General features: G+C 41.6%; 1 protein-coding gene across 2 annotated transcripts in view; it reads left to right on the top strand.

Moving 5' to 3' along the window:
* Positions 1-15,103, top strand: part of RFX7 (regulatory factor X7) — a 54,706-nt gene extending 39,603 nt beyond the window's left edge. The window contains exons 5-9 of one of the 2 annotated variants that reach the window (XM_071755115.1): positions 140-266; positions 2,928-3,002; positions 3,653-3,860; positions 6,448-6,743; positions 7,691-15,103. In XM_071755115.1, the coding sequence (XP_071611216.1) occupies positions 140-266; positions 2,928-3,002; positions 3,653-3,860; positions 6,448-6,743; positions 7,691-10,999 (4,015 nt within the window). In that variant the 3' untranslated portion in view covers positions 11,000-15,103. Of the gene's footprint in view, positions 1-139; positions 267-2,917; positions 3,003-3,652; positions 3,861-6,447; positions 6,744-7,690 lie in introns of both variants that reach the window. The other variant, XM_071755116.1, reaches the window with a different exon arrangement.

A 15,103-nucleotide genomic window follows, 5' to 3' on the forward strand; every position in this document is an offset into this window, starting at 1 on the left:
TGGGTAGCTTCATTAATGTTAAATGTGCTTCTATATACAGGTGGGTTTTCTTTTGAAAACCTTTGATGGATGCTAACATGCAGGCTGGCCTCTTGTACTAACTTGGATTCCATTCACTCTTTCTTTCTCTTCTTTGCAGGAGCTATTGTGACAATCTTGGCTACCACCCATTAAGTGCTGCTGACTTTGGGAAGATTATGAAAAATGTCTTTCCAAATATGAAGGCCCGGCGTCTAGGCACAAGAGGCAAATCAAAATATCCTTTGCTAGAACACTTCTCAGTAACTACTTCTTGCACTTGCCTGGAGAACATGGGTTGTTACGGCTTAACTACCAGCTAAATCTGGAAGTAACATTAAATAAAAAATGCAGACACCTTCCCAACGTTCTTTAAAAATTATTAATTGCAGTAGTATTAGGTTGCAAGATATAACTTCAGAAGCAAGGACTTAAATTTAGGTTCTAACAGTTAGTTGTCACAGCAGTGAGGAATAAAAAGATGCATTATTTAGTGCAAAGGAAAATACTGGAATAAAGGAACTTTACATACGTGCAGTAACTAATATTTTATTGGTAGTACAGCTCAATTATCAGAACATTTTTTGCTTTTGTATTATACTTGTGCACGCTAATAATTTAAAAATCAGTTGTAAAGCCCAAGATCCTTCTTAAGCTGTGCTGCAGACATTTCATAAAACTCAACCATTAGTATTGATTGAAAGAGAAGAGGGAACTGGGAAGTCATCACAAAAGCTGACTTCAGAATTGGAAAGTATGATCTGAGACTTTGGCCTCTTTCTCATCATGGTGCAGACATCCCAAGATAGGGAAGACAATTCAGAGCAAGAGCTTCTTGCTCTTGGGGTACACTGTGTCTCTCCTTCAACTGCAGTCTTGTTCCTTGTGCCTAAAGTTGGAAACTACTTCCTTCCCTCCTTCCCTGTGTTAGAGAAATTGTCCATCCCTGAGGGTGTGCAAAACCACCACCCATTTTAGTTAAATTCTAACAACAGAAACCCTAAAGGACTTGAAAAAATCTGATGTTGTCATAGTGTAACTAGACATAATTGTTATAGTCAGAACCATACACAATTAGATCTTGGGACAGATTAGTTTGTCAGTTAATGGCAGCCACTGTGAAGAATTTGGGGCCAGTGCTGTGCAGAAGAGTCTGCTCATACCCACTGGTGGTTCTGCTGCTTCAGGCAAGAAGCTCTGGTAGGAAAGAAATGCAGTGAGCAGGTGTAAAGGCTACAAGGATGTCAGTTTTTCTCTGGCTTTTTGAAGACTGAGCTCTGATTTGTCTAGCATTCAGCACTCTGAGGTCTTCCATTAAAAAAAGCAGGAACTGTTAGTGATTTTCAAAATAAGTTGTTTTTTCATCGGCGAGAGTTTTGTCTTTCCCAAGTTGAAAATTTTGTTGTGCCTTCCCTTGAGAGTCCTTAGATTTCACCATTGTGAAATTGTGTGCTGCCTGCTGCACTGCCCAGGGTCAACTCTTGCTCTGTTTGGATGGGCTGGTTAGACTAAGCCACTGCACCAAACAAGGGACATTAAAAGGCCAAAAGGCATCAAGGCTCTAATTAAAAGCCCCTCAAAGGAACTCACAGTAATGATACAGACTCATACTCACCTTTGCCAAGGACTCATTTGAAGAATGTGCATGCAGAGAGAATTAAATGCTAGCAGGCAGCCCTGAATTAATTGTCTTTGCTAGAGAAAAAAGCTTGCATGGAGCAGTAAGTGGAAGTTATGTTTCCATAAAATTGTTTCCTGGAATACAGTCTTGGTCTAGCAGTGGGGTCCAAAACATAGTAGTGATGTTTGGGATAGAACTAGATGAGTTTTAAGGAAGAAATCCTATGTAATTATGGCTTGACCCAGGGGGTCTCTTTCCATTCTGAGTTTCTAATTCAGAATTATTAAACTGTAACCTTATCTCACACACACCTTAATACCTAGCATCCTTATATTTATTTTACTGTAATTGTGCTCCAGTGCAAACAAATGCCAACTCCAGGGTCTAGGAGAAAACTACAGGTACATTTACTGAATGTAAAAAATTAGTGATCCTGGAAAGCCTTTGTGTGTCACAGAGAAGAGACACTGTGTGTGAACTGGCAGAGTAATGTTGTGGAGAGGAAAAAAGGCTGGGTCAATTTTTATATTGTAAAAAAGTGAGAAAGAGAACTGGAGAGAGTATGTTTTTGTGTGGACTGATTTTGAGATCAATGCAGGAACAGATCTGGGTATTTGTGTCCATATTTTTAGAGAGGAAATATCACGGGTAGGGAGAGAGAGCCACAAAAACTGTGTGAAATCTTAGGAAGAAATGTCCTCATCAGTCACTTTATCTTGTCATGGGAAACTTCTTCAGTTTGTTGAAGTCCCTTAGCAGAAGAAAATGTCAGGAAATTTAGCAAAAAGAGGCCAAAAAAAAAATATTAAAAATATGAAGAGTGAACTCATAATAATGCAGTAGAACCTATATTTTGGAACAATTAGTTCCCAAACTAATGAATAGTGATTAGCTTCTGGGAATGCATTCTTCATGTCATTTTAGGCGTGGATTAAGAAGGGAGTTTAGTCCAAATTTATGGTAATTATTTAAATACTGAGCAGCAAATTGAAACTACTTAGTGTGGTTTAGTGGTTCTTCTAAAACATTACCAAATATAATTCCTCATGCCCAGCATCACTTGCTCCTTTCCTTGGCTGGAGAAGCCCAACAACCTGCCCAGGAATGCAGCTCTTGAGAGGCTCTTGGTTCTGCCTGGCTGTGAGACTGTCTCCCTGACAGCACTCCTTGGATCTGTTGTTGAGTTTGCTTATAAAGCTGATCAGGGGTTATCAGAGGAATTGGAGCCCTTTCCTCCTATAACAAGCAGAGACAATGTAGACCTTAATTCTTCTTCACATATTGCTACAGTGGACTGAGGAAGAAGGCTTTTGTGCACATGCCAACACTGCCCAACCTTGACTTTCATAAAACTGGAGATGGGGTATGGTATATATACTTATTTATCTGTACTTCTTCAAATTAATGTTATGTTATTTTTCTGTTTGAAGTTTTCAAAACAAATTGAAGAAATGTGTAGCTTTTAAGATTTTTCTTTACAATACTTATATTCTGAAACTTTTTTAATGTTTCACGTATTTCAGTGCTGTTAAAAAATAACCTAGGAGGTGGAGCAGACTTTCAAAGTGTTGCTGCCCACAAGTTCTATCTTTTTAACTCCATTTCTGTTCTGCTTTTACTGTACATTTCTTTTTTAAAAAGTCAGCACTAGGGAGGAGGAATCCCAGTGGAAGAAGCAGTTCCTGGGTAACCATGGCTGCTGGGCTGATGAGTCTGAATGCAGGGAGCATCACTTGTTGGTGGTCCAGATACTAGAATTCTCTCTGCTTTTCTTCCAGAAAGATCATCTCCATGTAATGCCTTTGGGGACAACTAATAGATCAATGTTAAAGCTTTTGTTTTGAATTACATTGATGTTGTGACCCCATTCTGGCAGTTTGATGAAAAACTGTGACCATGCTTACTCAACTTTTTGTGTGTTTCTAATAGTTGTTTGCTCTCTATTCTTGTTTCCATGCATTAATGACCCTTAATAATTAAAGTAACCTTTCCCTCTCTGTTTGTTTGTTTTAGTTGGATGGGGCAGAGCCTCCTGGGCAGCTGCAAAGTGCTGATGAGGAAGTTGTCTCTGCGGCCTGCCGGCTCGTTTGTGAATGGGCACAGAAAGTGCTGAGCCAGCCCTTTGATACCGTCTTGGAACTGGCTCGTTTCCTTGTAAAAAGTCACTATATTGGTACCAAGTCAATGGCAGCTTTAACAGTAATGGCAGGGGCACCAGCAGGTAATGAGAACTTAATGGCAAATTGATGAAACAGGGGGTGGTTTTTCTAAAGAGTTGCATCTTGGTTTGAAAAAGCACTTCTCTTCAGGGCAGGCTTTAAACACTGACTGATCACTGAGTGATTTTGGTCCATGCCACTGCAAATTACTTTTCTTGCAGATAGTCCATCTAAAGAGGTCTGAAAATAAGCAGTGGTCTTAAGTTTAGTTTGTGATTCTCCCATTTTTATGATGAAGACCCTGGTTTTTCAAAGCAATTCAGGGCATGGTTAACTTTAAGCATGGGAGTAATTGTGCTGGATTTATGTACTTTGCTCTGTCAGGAGTTTGGTGCCAGTACAGTGGTGGTTTATAGATAAACTGCTGGTGCAAAGCTTGTTCCTGTCTGATAACTTGTCCTAATTTGGAAACAGTTGTCTGTCTGAATTTTCTCTTGAGCAGATTTTCTTGTAGGCATTTCTGGTATGTTGGATGCAAATTTACATGGGATGTTTCATGGGTGTCAGGTAGTACAAGCACATCAGCTCCTCTTGTTATTGATCACATTAGAAAGAAGGGCTTGAGGGGCACTGAGAGGAACAAGAGAGCCTTTTCCAAGGGAATGTGTGACTGGGATTCCAGCACTTAATTTCAAATCTTCATTAAGGATCAGGCTAAAAAGGAGAACTGTTTTGTATTTTGCTACGTCAGATGAATTTCAGTTCTATTCAGTCTCTGGGAAAACTTACATTTGATGTGACTGTAATTATACTTATTTGTTCCTTGTTTCCCTCTATCATTCTCAAAACCAGTTACTTTATCCTATAAAGTAGTATTTTTTTTTTTTTTTGTAGCTGTGGAAGTAAATTATAAAAATGAAGTACTTCCAGAGGGAAGTGCAGGTGCACAACATGCTCCCCACACTTTACTCCAGGGAGTTCTGCCCCAACCTGTCAAACAAGGCAAATCTCTTGACTTGAGACAGGTGATTTCAAATGGAAGCTGGTGGGCAGGACTGTAGATTGTGGTTATCCCCTTCTTTCTCCTTCCAGCTCATTCCTTTATTGCAGTGGCAATTTTGGCTGGCTTTATGCTCCTTTCTGTTGTTACCTGTTGCTTGGCTTCAGTCATTCTGCTTGCTGTGCTGCTAGAATGAGAGTGAGAGCTGTGTAGATGTGCAGCTTTTCAACTCCTGTATCTTCTCCCCCTTACTTCCTTCAAGAGAAGATGATTTCCTTCAAGGAAATGGGCAGTTATTTCCAGTGCCTCTGGGGCCTGGATAGTAATAACTGGACAAGTTCTTTGCAGAGCAGCAAATAAAATATTCCTATTCCTTTTTATTACAAGGAACTACAGTGTCTTTATGTATTAACTGAGAAAAGCAAACTTTTACCCTCAAAGAAAAATTTGTTGGTTTTTTTTTTCTTCCTCATAAATGTTACTTGCCTTCAGTATCCAGCCCACATAGCTTACTTGCTTTCCAGTAATTGCACTACACTTGGACATTTCACTTCTCTCTGAACATGGAGTTCTTTGAGTATATTGCAGTATTCAGGTTCTCCTGGTACATATTCAGATTGTTGCTGGAAGGGTGGGCTCCTAGTTCCTAAGCATGTACTAGGTATTTAACACCAAATACCTGCCCTGAAATGGTGTTGGTTAATTTATAATTGAATTATTTTAAAAACTGTAAAGCCTATGAAGAGTGAATTTAAATGGTGTTAAAGCATTTTTAGACAAGCAGTTCTACAGGGTTAGCTGGTCACTGAAAGAACATGGTAGTCCTCTTGACTGTTAATAAACAGAAGATCATAAATGTGATGTGATTTTGTAAGGGAAATAGCTACCAGCTGCACATATATGAGGCTAACTCCTTGGTCTCCTCAGAAGCACCACTTGCTTGTGATCAGCAAAGGCATTGTCTCCAGAAAAAATGTTCACTCATTCTAGGGGCTTTCTTTGTTGGGTTTTTTTTTCCCTACCCCCATCTTTTTCTCCTTCTTGTTTTCTTTTTTTCCCTGAGTACTTCTCTTCTTGGCCTTCTTTTACCAGTGTCCCTGATCACACACAGGTTATGAGCCATTCTGGTATTATATGAATTGTTTGTACTAATTTGAGCCTTAGACAGTATCATCTGCTCAGAGCTACTTCTCTGTGACACAGACCCACAGCTTTCTGGAAATATTTTTTATTTTTTAAAGCTGCCTTAGACATTGACAACAAAACCAAACCAAACCAGGAGATTATCAATATTAAAGGTTCATCTAAAATGTATCCAGTGCCCTCTACTGTCAGTTAAATGAAGTACATTGTTTTTTAGAGTTGCAATTTGGAATTACTAGAAACCAGATGCCAGTACATAGTATTTTAGCAGCTAATGCCCAGCTTGTCTAACAGAGAGAGGCTTTGCCACAAAAGTGTAAGTAAGTGGAAGCATTGAACAGATGTGATTGTGAAGTGGATGGGAGTGTCTCATGGAGGAGGTGTTCCCAGAATTGGTATGGAGATGCCTGCCATGTAACCTTTGTGGTTAGATACAGAAGTGACACTACAGCAGACAGGGTATGCGTGGTTATAATTAATTCTTCCTTTTTTTTTTTAAAATTCAGGAATAAAAGGGATCCCCCAGCCCTCTGCTTTTATACCTACTGCTGAAAGTAATTCTTTTCAACCACAAGTGAAAACTCTGCCATCTCCTGTTGATGCCAAGCAGCAGCTGCAACGTAAGATCCAGAAGAAGCAGCAAGAACAGAAACTGCAGTCTCCTTTGCCAGGAGAGTCTCCAGCAAAGAAAACAGAAGGCACTGCAACCAATGGTGTAACCAGTATATCTAATGGAAGTCCTGCAATTCTGTCTCCTCCACCTATTGGCATTGTTGTGGCAGCTGTTCCCAGCCCAATACCGGTAATTTTCACCAGCAATTCTCTAGGGAAACCACCTCATGAAAGGTGAAAATTGCCAGGAACTAAGCAGTTGTGTCAGTGGGATAGAAAGAGGCTTTTTGTTCAGAAGCTTGGGTCCCTTGATGCTTTTCTGTCCCGATGACTGAGTTGTACCATGGGAGTTAGAGATCAATACAGAGGCAGCAGAATTCTGATCACAGAGCATAAGCCAAGTTCATCTTTGAAGTCTGTGACAGTAGGATTTCAGCTAGCAATAATTAAGGTTATATGTGGGAATAATTGCCTTTGAGAGGGGGTTTAACCCGTCGAGAGAGAGCTGACAGCAGTTGTGTGGATTGCTGAACCCCTAATATGGAATGTAAATTGCCTTTTCATTGGCCTGGCACAGATAGTGACAGCAACAATTTTATTTTTGCATGAATGTCTGTAGTATGAAAAATCTTTGTCTTTCAGCCGTACAAAACTGGGCAGGGGGAGAAGGTTATTTGGTTTTAAGATGTTAAAAGATGTTGTTTATTTCAATAGGTAAGCCAATTTTTCTGCCTGTTAGTGGGTTTGTATTTAACTTGCTTTAGAAACCTTAACAATGAGCAGTGTTTTGAATGCATCCTCTCCTCTAACTTCTGTATGTCTGTCTTTGTTGTTCCATGTGGTAAAGGATTGTCTGAGAATGCCCCTTTCAATAGCAGAAGAGCAGACTAGTGTGGAGTGCCTCATGCCTTAAAAATTGAGGCCAGATATCTGCATACCAGTCCTTCAACAGACTGAAAAAAAATGTCCTGCATATAGTTGAAGAGCTTGTTTTATTTCAAACTGACATTCAGTAGCTTGGGTGTATTGAGCTGTGCTGTCCTTCACCTTTGAAATGCTTGTGGACGAGGTGATCTGTGGGCTTTGAGGACTTCCTTGCTTCATTACCCCAACTTTTCTTTTTTTTCCTCTCTGTAGGTGCCAAGGACCAGGCAGCTGGTGACATCTCCAAGTCCTATGGGATCATCTGATAGCAAAGTCCTGCCACTCAATGTTCAGGTGGTCACTCAGCACATGCAATCAGTCAAGCAGTCACCAAAGACTCCCCAGAACGTTCCCGCCAGCCCTGTTGGTGACCGCTCTGCCCGGCATCGCTACCCTCAGATCTTGCCCAAGCCAGCAAACACCAGTGCTCTCACCATCCGTTCTCCCACCACAGTGCTCTTCACCAGTAGCCCCATCAAGACTGTTGTGCCAGCTCCACACGTGAATTCCTTAAATGTGGTAAAAATGACAGCAATATCTCTTGCTCCAAGCAGTGGTAGCGTGCCCGTCAAACAGACATCCTCAGTTAGCAGTAGTGCGGGAGCAGCAGAAGAAGGGAGGACTGGTCCACAGATCAAAAATGGATCAGTTGTTTCACTTCAGTCTCCAGGAGCCAAGCCTGGCACTGTTGCAGCTACACCTGCAGTCAAGATCAAAATGGAACCAGAAGCGTTGCTGGATGAGAACTCGGTACAGGGCCAGGAGAGCTCTGATGTGTCTAAATCCATAAAGGCAACCCCTGACCTGCCTTCTGCTCAACTAATTCATTTTGAGGTTGCAACACTGAAGGATTCAGCTGATGATGTCATGGAGGCAAAACCAGTTAAGGGCTGTGATCAGGGAGCTGAAGAAACGGGGACCAAATACAAAACACAATCAAATGAGATCGCACCAGTTTCTTCAGCAGGCAATAATCAAAGCACTCTAAAGCTTGCAGTTGCCAATCAAAACTTGTCCAGCACCAGCATTGGTTCACCTCCTACTGGTGAGTCTACAGTTAAAGACAAAACATGCACTAAAAGCCCAAGAAAGAGACAACCCTCTGCACTGCAGGATTCCCAGGTACCACCTGTAAAGAAACCACTGGTGGAGCCACTTTCAGCTGGTAATGCTGTGGAGAGTCAAAAAGCAACCAGTGTTAAGAAATCTCCAAAGGCTGGATCATTAGCTAACAGTGACAATACAACAACACTTGCTCAAGTTCCCAGCCAGATACCTGTGACTGTACCTGTATCTTCTACTGCTGCAGCAAACTTAACGACAGACTTCTCTTTGAGCACCAGTTTAAATATCAGTGATTCTGCTTTAGAACAGCAGCTTGCATCATCTCCAGATATAAAAGTAAAATTGGAAGGAAACATGTTTATCATAGAAAACGATTCAAAATCTGATGGCAGCTTTAACCCAAATACCTGGCACCATATCACCAAAACCTCTGACTTTGCATCTGTGAGCTGTGATCAGCAGCAAGATATCAGTGTTATGACTATCACAGGGCACTCTGGCTCGAGTGACTTGCAGGAATCAGCGTGGGAGTCGGTGCACTGCGAAGATCTACAGCAAGATGCATACAGCCAGCAGCTACAGGGCCAGATGCAGGACTCCTCCTTGGGTCAAATACAAGCACAGTCTTCGAATCAGTTACCTCTGCAGTCTGAGCTGAAGGAGTTTGAACATACAGTCCCTCAGTCAAACGAAAACTTCTTTTCATTTGATGATGACCTCACCCAGGACAGCATTGTGGAGGAGCTGGTGCTCATGGAGGAGCAGATGGCCATGAATAATTCTCATCCTTATGGTGGTAGTCTAGGAATAGCACTTCAGAGTCAGGCTGCAGCTCAAGGAGCTCCCGTGTCATCTCATCCAAGCAGCGTGCACTTTTACCATTCAATCCATAACAACAGCACTCCAATTCACACTCCCACCCCCACTCCCACCCCGACTCCCACTCCCACCCCGACTCCAACACCCACCTCCGAAATGATCGCTGGATCTCAGAACATGTCCCGGGAGAGCCCTTGCTCCAGGCTGGCTCAGACCACTCCCGTCGACAGCGCTCTAGGAAGCAGCCGGCACACGCCCATCGGCACCCCGCACTCGAACTGCAGCAGCAGCGTCCCTCCCAGCCCTGTCGAGTGCCGAAACCCTTTTGCTTTTACCCCCATCAGCTCCAGCATGGCTTACCACGACGCCAGCATCATCTCCAGCAGCCCCGTGAAGCCGATGCAGCGGCCTATGGCTACCCACCCCGACAAAACCAAGCTTGAGTGGATGAATAACGGCTACAGCGGGGTGAGCGGCTCCTCGGTTGCGAACCACGGCATCCTGACGAGCTACCAGGAGCTGGTGGAAGATCGCTTCAGGAAACCTCACGCCTTCGCCGTTCCCGGACAGTCCTACCAGGCCCAGCCGCGCCATCAGGACACTCACTTCGGTCGCGTGACTCCCGTGTCACCCGTGCAGCACCAGGCAGGCCCTGTCAGTAGCACCACCAAGCAGGAGGGCTTCGCCGTTCCCGCGCCTTTGGACAACAAAGGAACCGGTTCCTCTCTCAACAACAGCCTGAGGTGCCGGAGCGTCAGCCCCGCCGTCCATCGCCAGCGCAATCTCAGTGGAAGCACTGTTTACCCTGTTTCAAATATACCACGCTCTAACCTGGCACCTTTTGGAAGTCCGGTGACTCCCGAAGTCCACAACGTATTTGCTAATATCCATGCAGACACCAGTGCCAATAACATAGCACAAAGAAGCCAGTCGGTCCCCTTGACTGTGATGATGCAGACAGCTTTCCCCTCTCTTCAGAAACAAACAAACACTAAAAAAATAACCAATGTCTTGTTAAACAAACTCGATTCTGATAGCGATGATGCGGTGAGGGGTTTGGGAATGAACAACATGCCCTCTAATTACACAGCCAGGATGAATCTCACTCAGATTTTGGAGACATCCGCCCCTTTTCCTAGTGCCAACCCACAAAATATGATCAATTCCAGCACTTCAGTTTATGAATTCCAGACGCCAAATTACCTCACAAAAAACAGCAGCACCGATCAGATCAGTTTTTCTTCTGGAGATAACCAAGCACAATCAGACATCGGAGAGCAGCAATTAGATTTTAGCAGCACTGTAAAAGACCTTTTAGGGGAGGACAGTCTGCCAACAAACCAGCAGCTGGTGAATCAGGTGGCATCAGATCTCAATAATGTTGCATCTGTCTTTTCCAGCGACATCAGGTTGTCTTCCGAGCTCTCAGGCAGCATTAACGACCTGAACACTTTAGACACAAATCTACTGTTTGATCCAGGTCGTCAGCAGGGACAAGATGATGATGCTACACTGGAGGAATTAAACAACGACCCCTTGTTTCAACAAATCTGCAATGAATCCATTAACTCAATGACTACACCAGGTTTTGAGTGGATGGAGAGTAAGGATCATCCTGCTGTTGAAATGTTGGGTTAATCTTGTTTTATAATATGTATGTAGCACACTGTATCTAAAAGACAGACGTATTGTATTTGTCTTAATGGAAGTGCCTCCTGCAGCAGAAACACTTGCTATGTATTGTGGCATTTGAAAAAAAAAAAAAAAAAAGTTTGCTGTACCCGTTTCTCATTCCTCAGCAGGGAAAAGGCAGTCTTACCAATTTTAAACAAATCTCTGAAGGTGATGGGCTGCCAAAGAGCCAGTATTAAAATTTGAATTTTATAGTGTTTCCCAATCAGCATTTCTTATTGTAGCAACTGTAGAAGTGGTTAATAGGCAGCCAGCAGTGACAGCTGTGGTTGAGGGTTTTAAGTCAAGCTGGTGAGTAGGCTGTCCATATTTTGTGTTCCTTGCTGCTTCTTACTCCTGGCTGACCTTTGCTGTCCAGATCTGAAACACAGGTTGTTGGTGGGGAGTGAGTACAGGTGAGCCAGGTGAGATGCAGGTGCCTGATCCTAGTGGAGCTGTCTTGAGCACTGCTCAGTGGTGAGCTGTGGGAAATCTCCGTGGCACTGGTGCCACTGACATCTCTAGTGAAGTGCAGGGATAGGACAAACTTAACAGGAGTGATCAAGGAGAAAGAAAGATGCACTAAATTTTTTTATTTAAGATAAATAAATCTATATGATTATTTTGCCCGTCAATATTCACATCATACTTGATATTTTAGTTCTCACTTCAGTGTTTTCATATTACGTAAAATCAAGGCAAAAAGCTTTTGGGCACTGAGATTTAATCTAGGTGTAACACCCTATTTTAAAGTCATAGTTACTTTTTAATTATTTATCAATGCTAGAGAAGGAATGTGATACTTTCCCTCTTTTTTTAAGTAAAAAAAGCTGCTGCAGCTCATTAAAATACTATTTTTAAAGATTCATATTTTCAGTTTGCTCTTTCCTAACCTAGTGAAGGGTGTAGGAAGATATTCTTTTCTCTGTATTTCAGTAGTTTGAGCCTTTCTGTCTTTCTTTACTCTCTTTCTCTCAAACAAAAGATGAGTAAAATGTTAGAAGATGTGGTCGATCTAAAAATATTTCATACAGAGCCATAATACTGCCAGGCACTTTACAGGTACACAGTAAGACATGATCTATTTTTGGTAAAAATTCACTTAAAAGTACTAGCTGCTTTAGAAGCCTGAATCCCATTTTCCTAAATGATTTGACAGGGCTGGTGAATTATTTTTTTTTTTTAAGAAGACCTTAGCTGCCCCTCTGGAAAATGAGAGTTGAGTTACACCTTTGCTTTACTAGTTCACTTAAACAAAAAAAAGACCTTTTGTTTTATCCACATGGCATGGATCTCTCTGGTGGTCAAAAGAGAGAGCTACTTAGCCAGCCATGGCCCTGATGCTAGAAAGAGGACTTGAAGAGGCAAGAATTGGTGCACTGAGGGATGCTAAAATGCCATCTATTAAGCATAGTATAAAATTGATTATTTCTCCCATAAACTGACACAAAACAGAAAACATTTTCCTCTCTTGCATTACTTCTTTGAATTAAAGGTTGTGAACCTATGAGGGGGGGAGGCAAAATAAGCTTCCCTAGATTTATGTGAAGGGAAGATGCCCACGTTATTTTGGGTGATTAGTTGTTTCTTTAAGTGTTGTCCTGGCGTGGGCCAGGATAAAGGCTGTTAATTTCAGCAAGTGCAGCTACTTAGAAGAGACTTAGCTGAAAGCTAAAGTACAAGACAGAAAATCACCTTTATCCTGGCCCAAACCAGGACAAGTGTCTTGGTGGTCTTCTGTTTCTTTAGCTTTGCTGATAACTTGAGACCCCAGTACTGGTCCATTTTTTTGGCAGTGCTGATTCAAATGGTGCTGCTGAGTGGTCCCTTGAAGTGCTGCTGTACTGCAGCTTCTCTTGCTCCTGTCCCAGTGCATCCCCAGTCTGTGGCCTCTTCTGCAGGGACAAACAGTTGTGCCAAGCTGTAGCACCTTAGGGGGGAGGCTGATTTCACTGCACTTGCATCAGAAGTTGTGCCACTTCCTTAGGAACAAACTTGGGAGAGTTCAGATCCTTCCTTGGACCACGTGCAGTGGTGTGGTTTGTTTCATTTAAAGCCAAGTGATCCTTGTAATTTTTGTTAAGGAAGTGGGGAGGAGACTGAAAACTGTGTGGTAGCCTTCTGCTTTTTATCTTGCTGGGTGTCTGTTGGTTAAGTCTTGAACCATTTTTCCTGTAGACTGAACTTGATGATGGCAGGGGCTTGGGTAATGTGCCTGCCCACAGCCTTTCCCCAGAGATGTGCTGAATATCATCCTCCCTCGTTGACTTCACTGGGTCTTGAGAGACACTCATTACCTCTTTTGTTTTTTTTTTTTTTCCCCCCCACCCTGTGCAAAGTGCCAGCACTGCTGTGGACAGGTGAAACCTACCTGAAGGAGAGTGATGAGGGGATGCAAGTGCTGGTGCTGCAGGGGGAAGCTGCACATGTGCTGCAGCAGCCCCTGCATTGGTGTGACCTGTTGGCCTGACCTCCAGGTCTCTAATACAGAGACTGTGGGGACAGATAATTTTTTGCCTATTTCCACTACCTAAGAGCATTTCTCAGAAAGCAAGAGTAGGTTTAAAGCTGGTGCTTTCTAAATTATGCATCCTTCACCAAAGGTTTTTAAAAGTGTGTTTAAAACTGTTTTTAAACACAAGCATTACATTGGGCCTAATGTGATTTAATTGGCAGAGATATTCTGTAAGCAGTGGATTTAAAGCTAACACAGGTTTCATTTAAAAAGTGTCAATTTCAATAAGGGTTGTTTTAAGTAAACTCCAAGGCACAGGCACAGTTTTGTACATTGATGTGTATTATTTCAGAGGTTTTTTGTGTGTTGGTGTTACCATTAATAATGTTAGGTCCCTGTACTTAGTGGTAGTTCTTTCCTAAACACTGAGACAGAGCACTACTGCACACCAAAGGATGCAATACCCAAAGGAAAATTCTGTCATTCTAACAAATGGAAGCCTCTGTCAGATACTCCAAAACTCAGAGTGAGACAGTTCTGACCCCTTGTTTACATTATTGGCTTCCTACTGACGTAAGAAATAAATTATTTTGATAGCAATTTTTGCTCAAGTTATACAAAGTAGTGAGTTTGTACCCCTGGGTACAGTATTGCAGCAAACACTTTAAATTTGGTTGGTTGGTTAGGCCAGCAAACTTTCTGGGTTCATATATTGCACTAAAATTCTGTTGAACCTGTGGCAGGCACATTCCGTAGGATAAATGCAACAAATACGGCCCACAGATTAAAAAGAAAAAAAAAAAAAAAAAAAAAGCAAGAGAAAAAAAACCTTTTTAATGTGTTTCATTATTAAAAGGCAAAATGTCATTAAAAGTGACAGGTGAAATTGTCTTATGTAGCAATGTGCATTGATCTCAATGAGATATTTCTATTTCTTATTCTCTTACATGAGAATATTACAGCAGGAAAAAAAATTAAGTTTAGTTTGCTTCACCATGTTAATACATGATCACAAAACGTGCATGAGTGTTAATGACTTAATCTTGTACAGTACTAGATATATTCCTGTAACCACTTTTATTTTTTTTATTCTTTTGCTGTATTGAAACTGGTTCAGTGTTAACCAGGTGAGCATAGTTATTCACAAGTTATTTACTTTTTTTATGTTAACTAATTCAGCTTAGTTATTGTTGAGTATGTTCCTTTCTTGGGTTATTTTTTATTGTTCTGGTGTTGAAAAACATTTTTGCATAATTTTATCATAAGAATTCATGAAGTAAATAATTTGCAAATAATTGCAATAAGCACTGACTTAATGAACTGAAAAGAAGGAAAGCGTTTCTTGTGCAGTGCATCTGAGGTTCATATAATAGTCTTGTACTATACTGTGCTTTATTTACTGCACCATAAGGAAAGAAAAATACCTGTTCCACGTTTTCATTTAGTGCAGGAAATCCAGTTTCCCCCCTCTTCCCCAGTGTTTTGTTGTCTGTTGTACTGCTGAAACTACAGTAGTTGAATATTGCAGTAGCATTTCAGTTATTTTTTTTATTGAAAGTGCTCAAAAATTGTTTTTTAAATGTTTTCAAAAACAATAAAAACATTTTATATTACAA

The sequence above is a fragment of the Heliangelus exortis genome, chromosome 11 (assembly GCF_036169615.1).
Source record: "Heliangelus exortis chromosome 11, bHelExo1.hap1, whole genome shotgun sequence".
In the NCBI taxonomy this organism is placed as follows: domain Eukaryota; kingdom Metazoa; phylum Chordata; class Aves; order Apodiformes; family Trochilidae; genus Heliangelus; species Heliangelus exortis.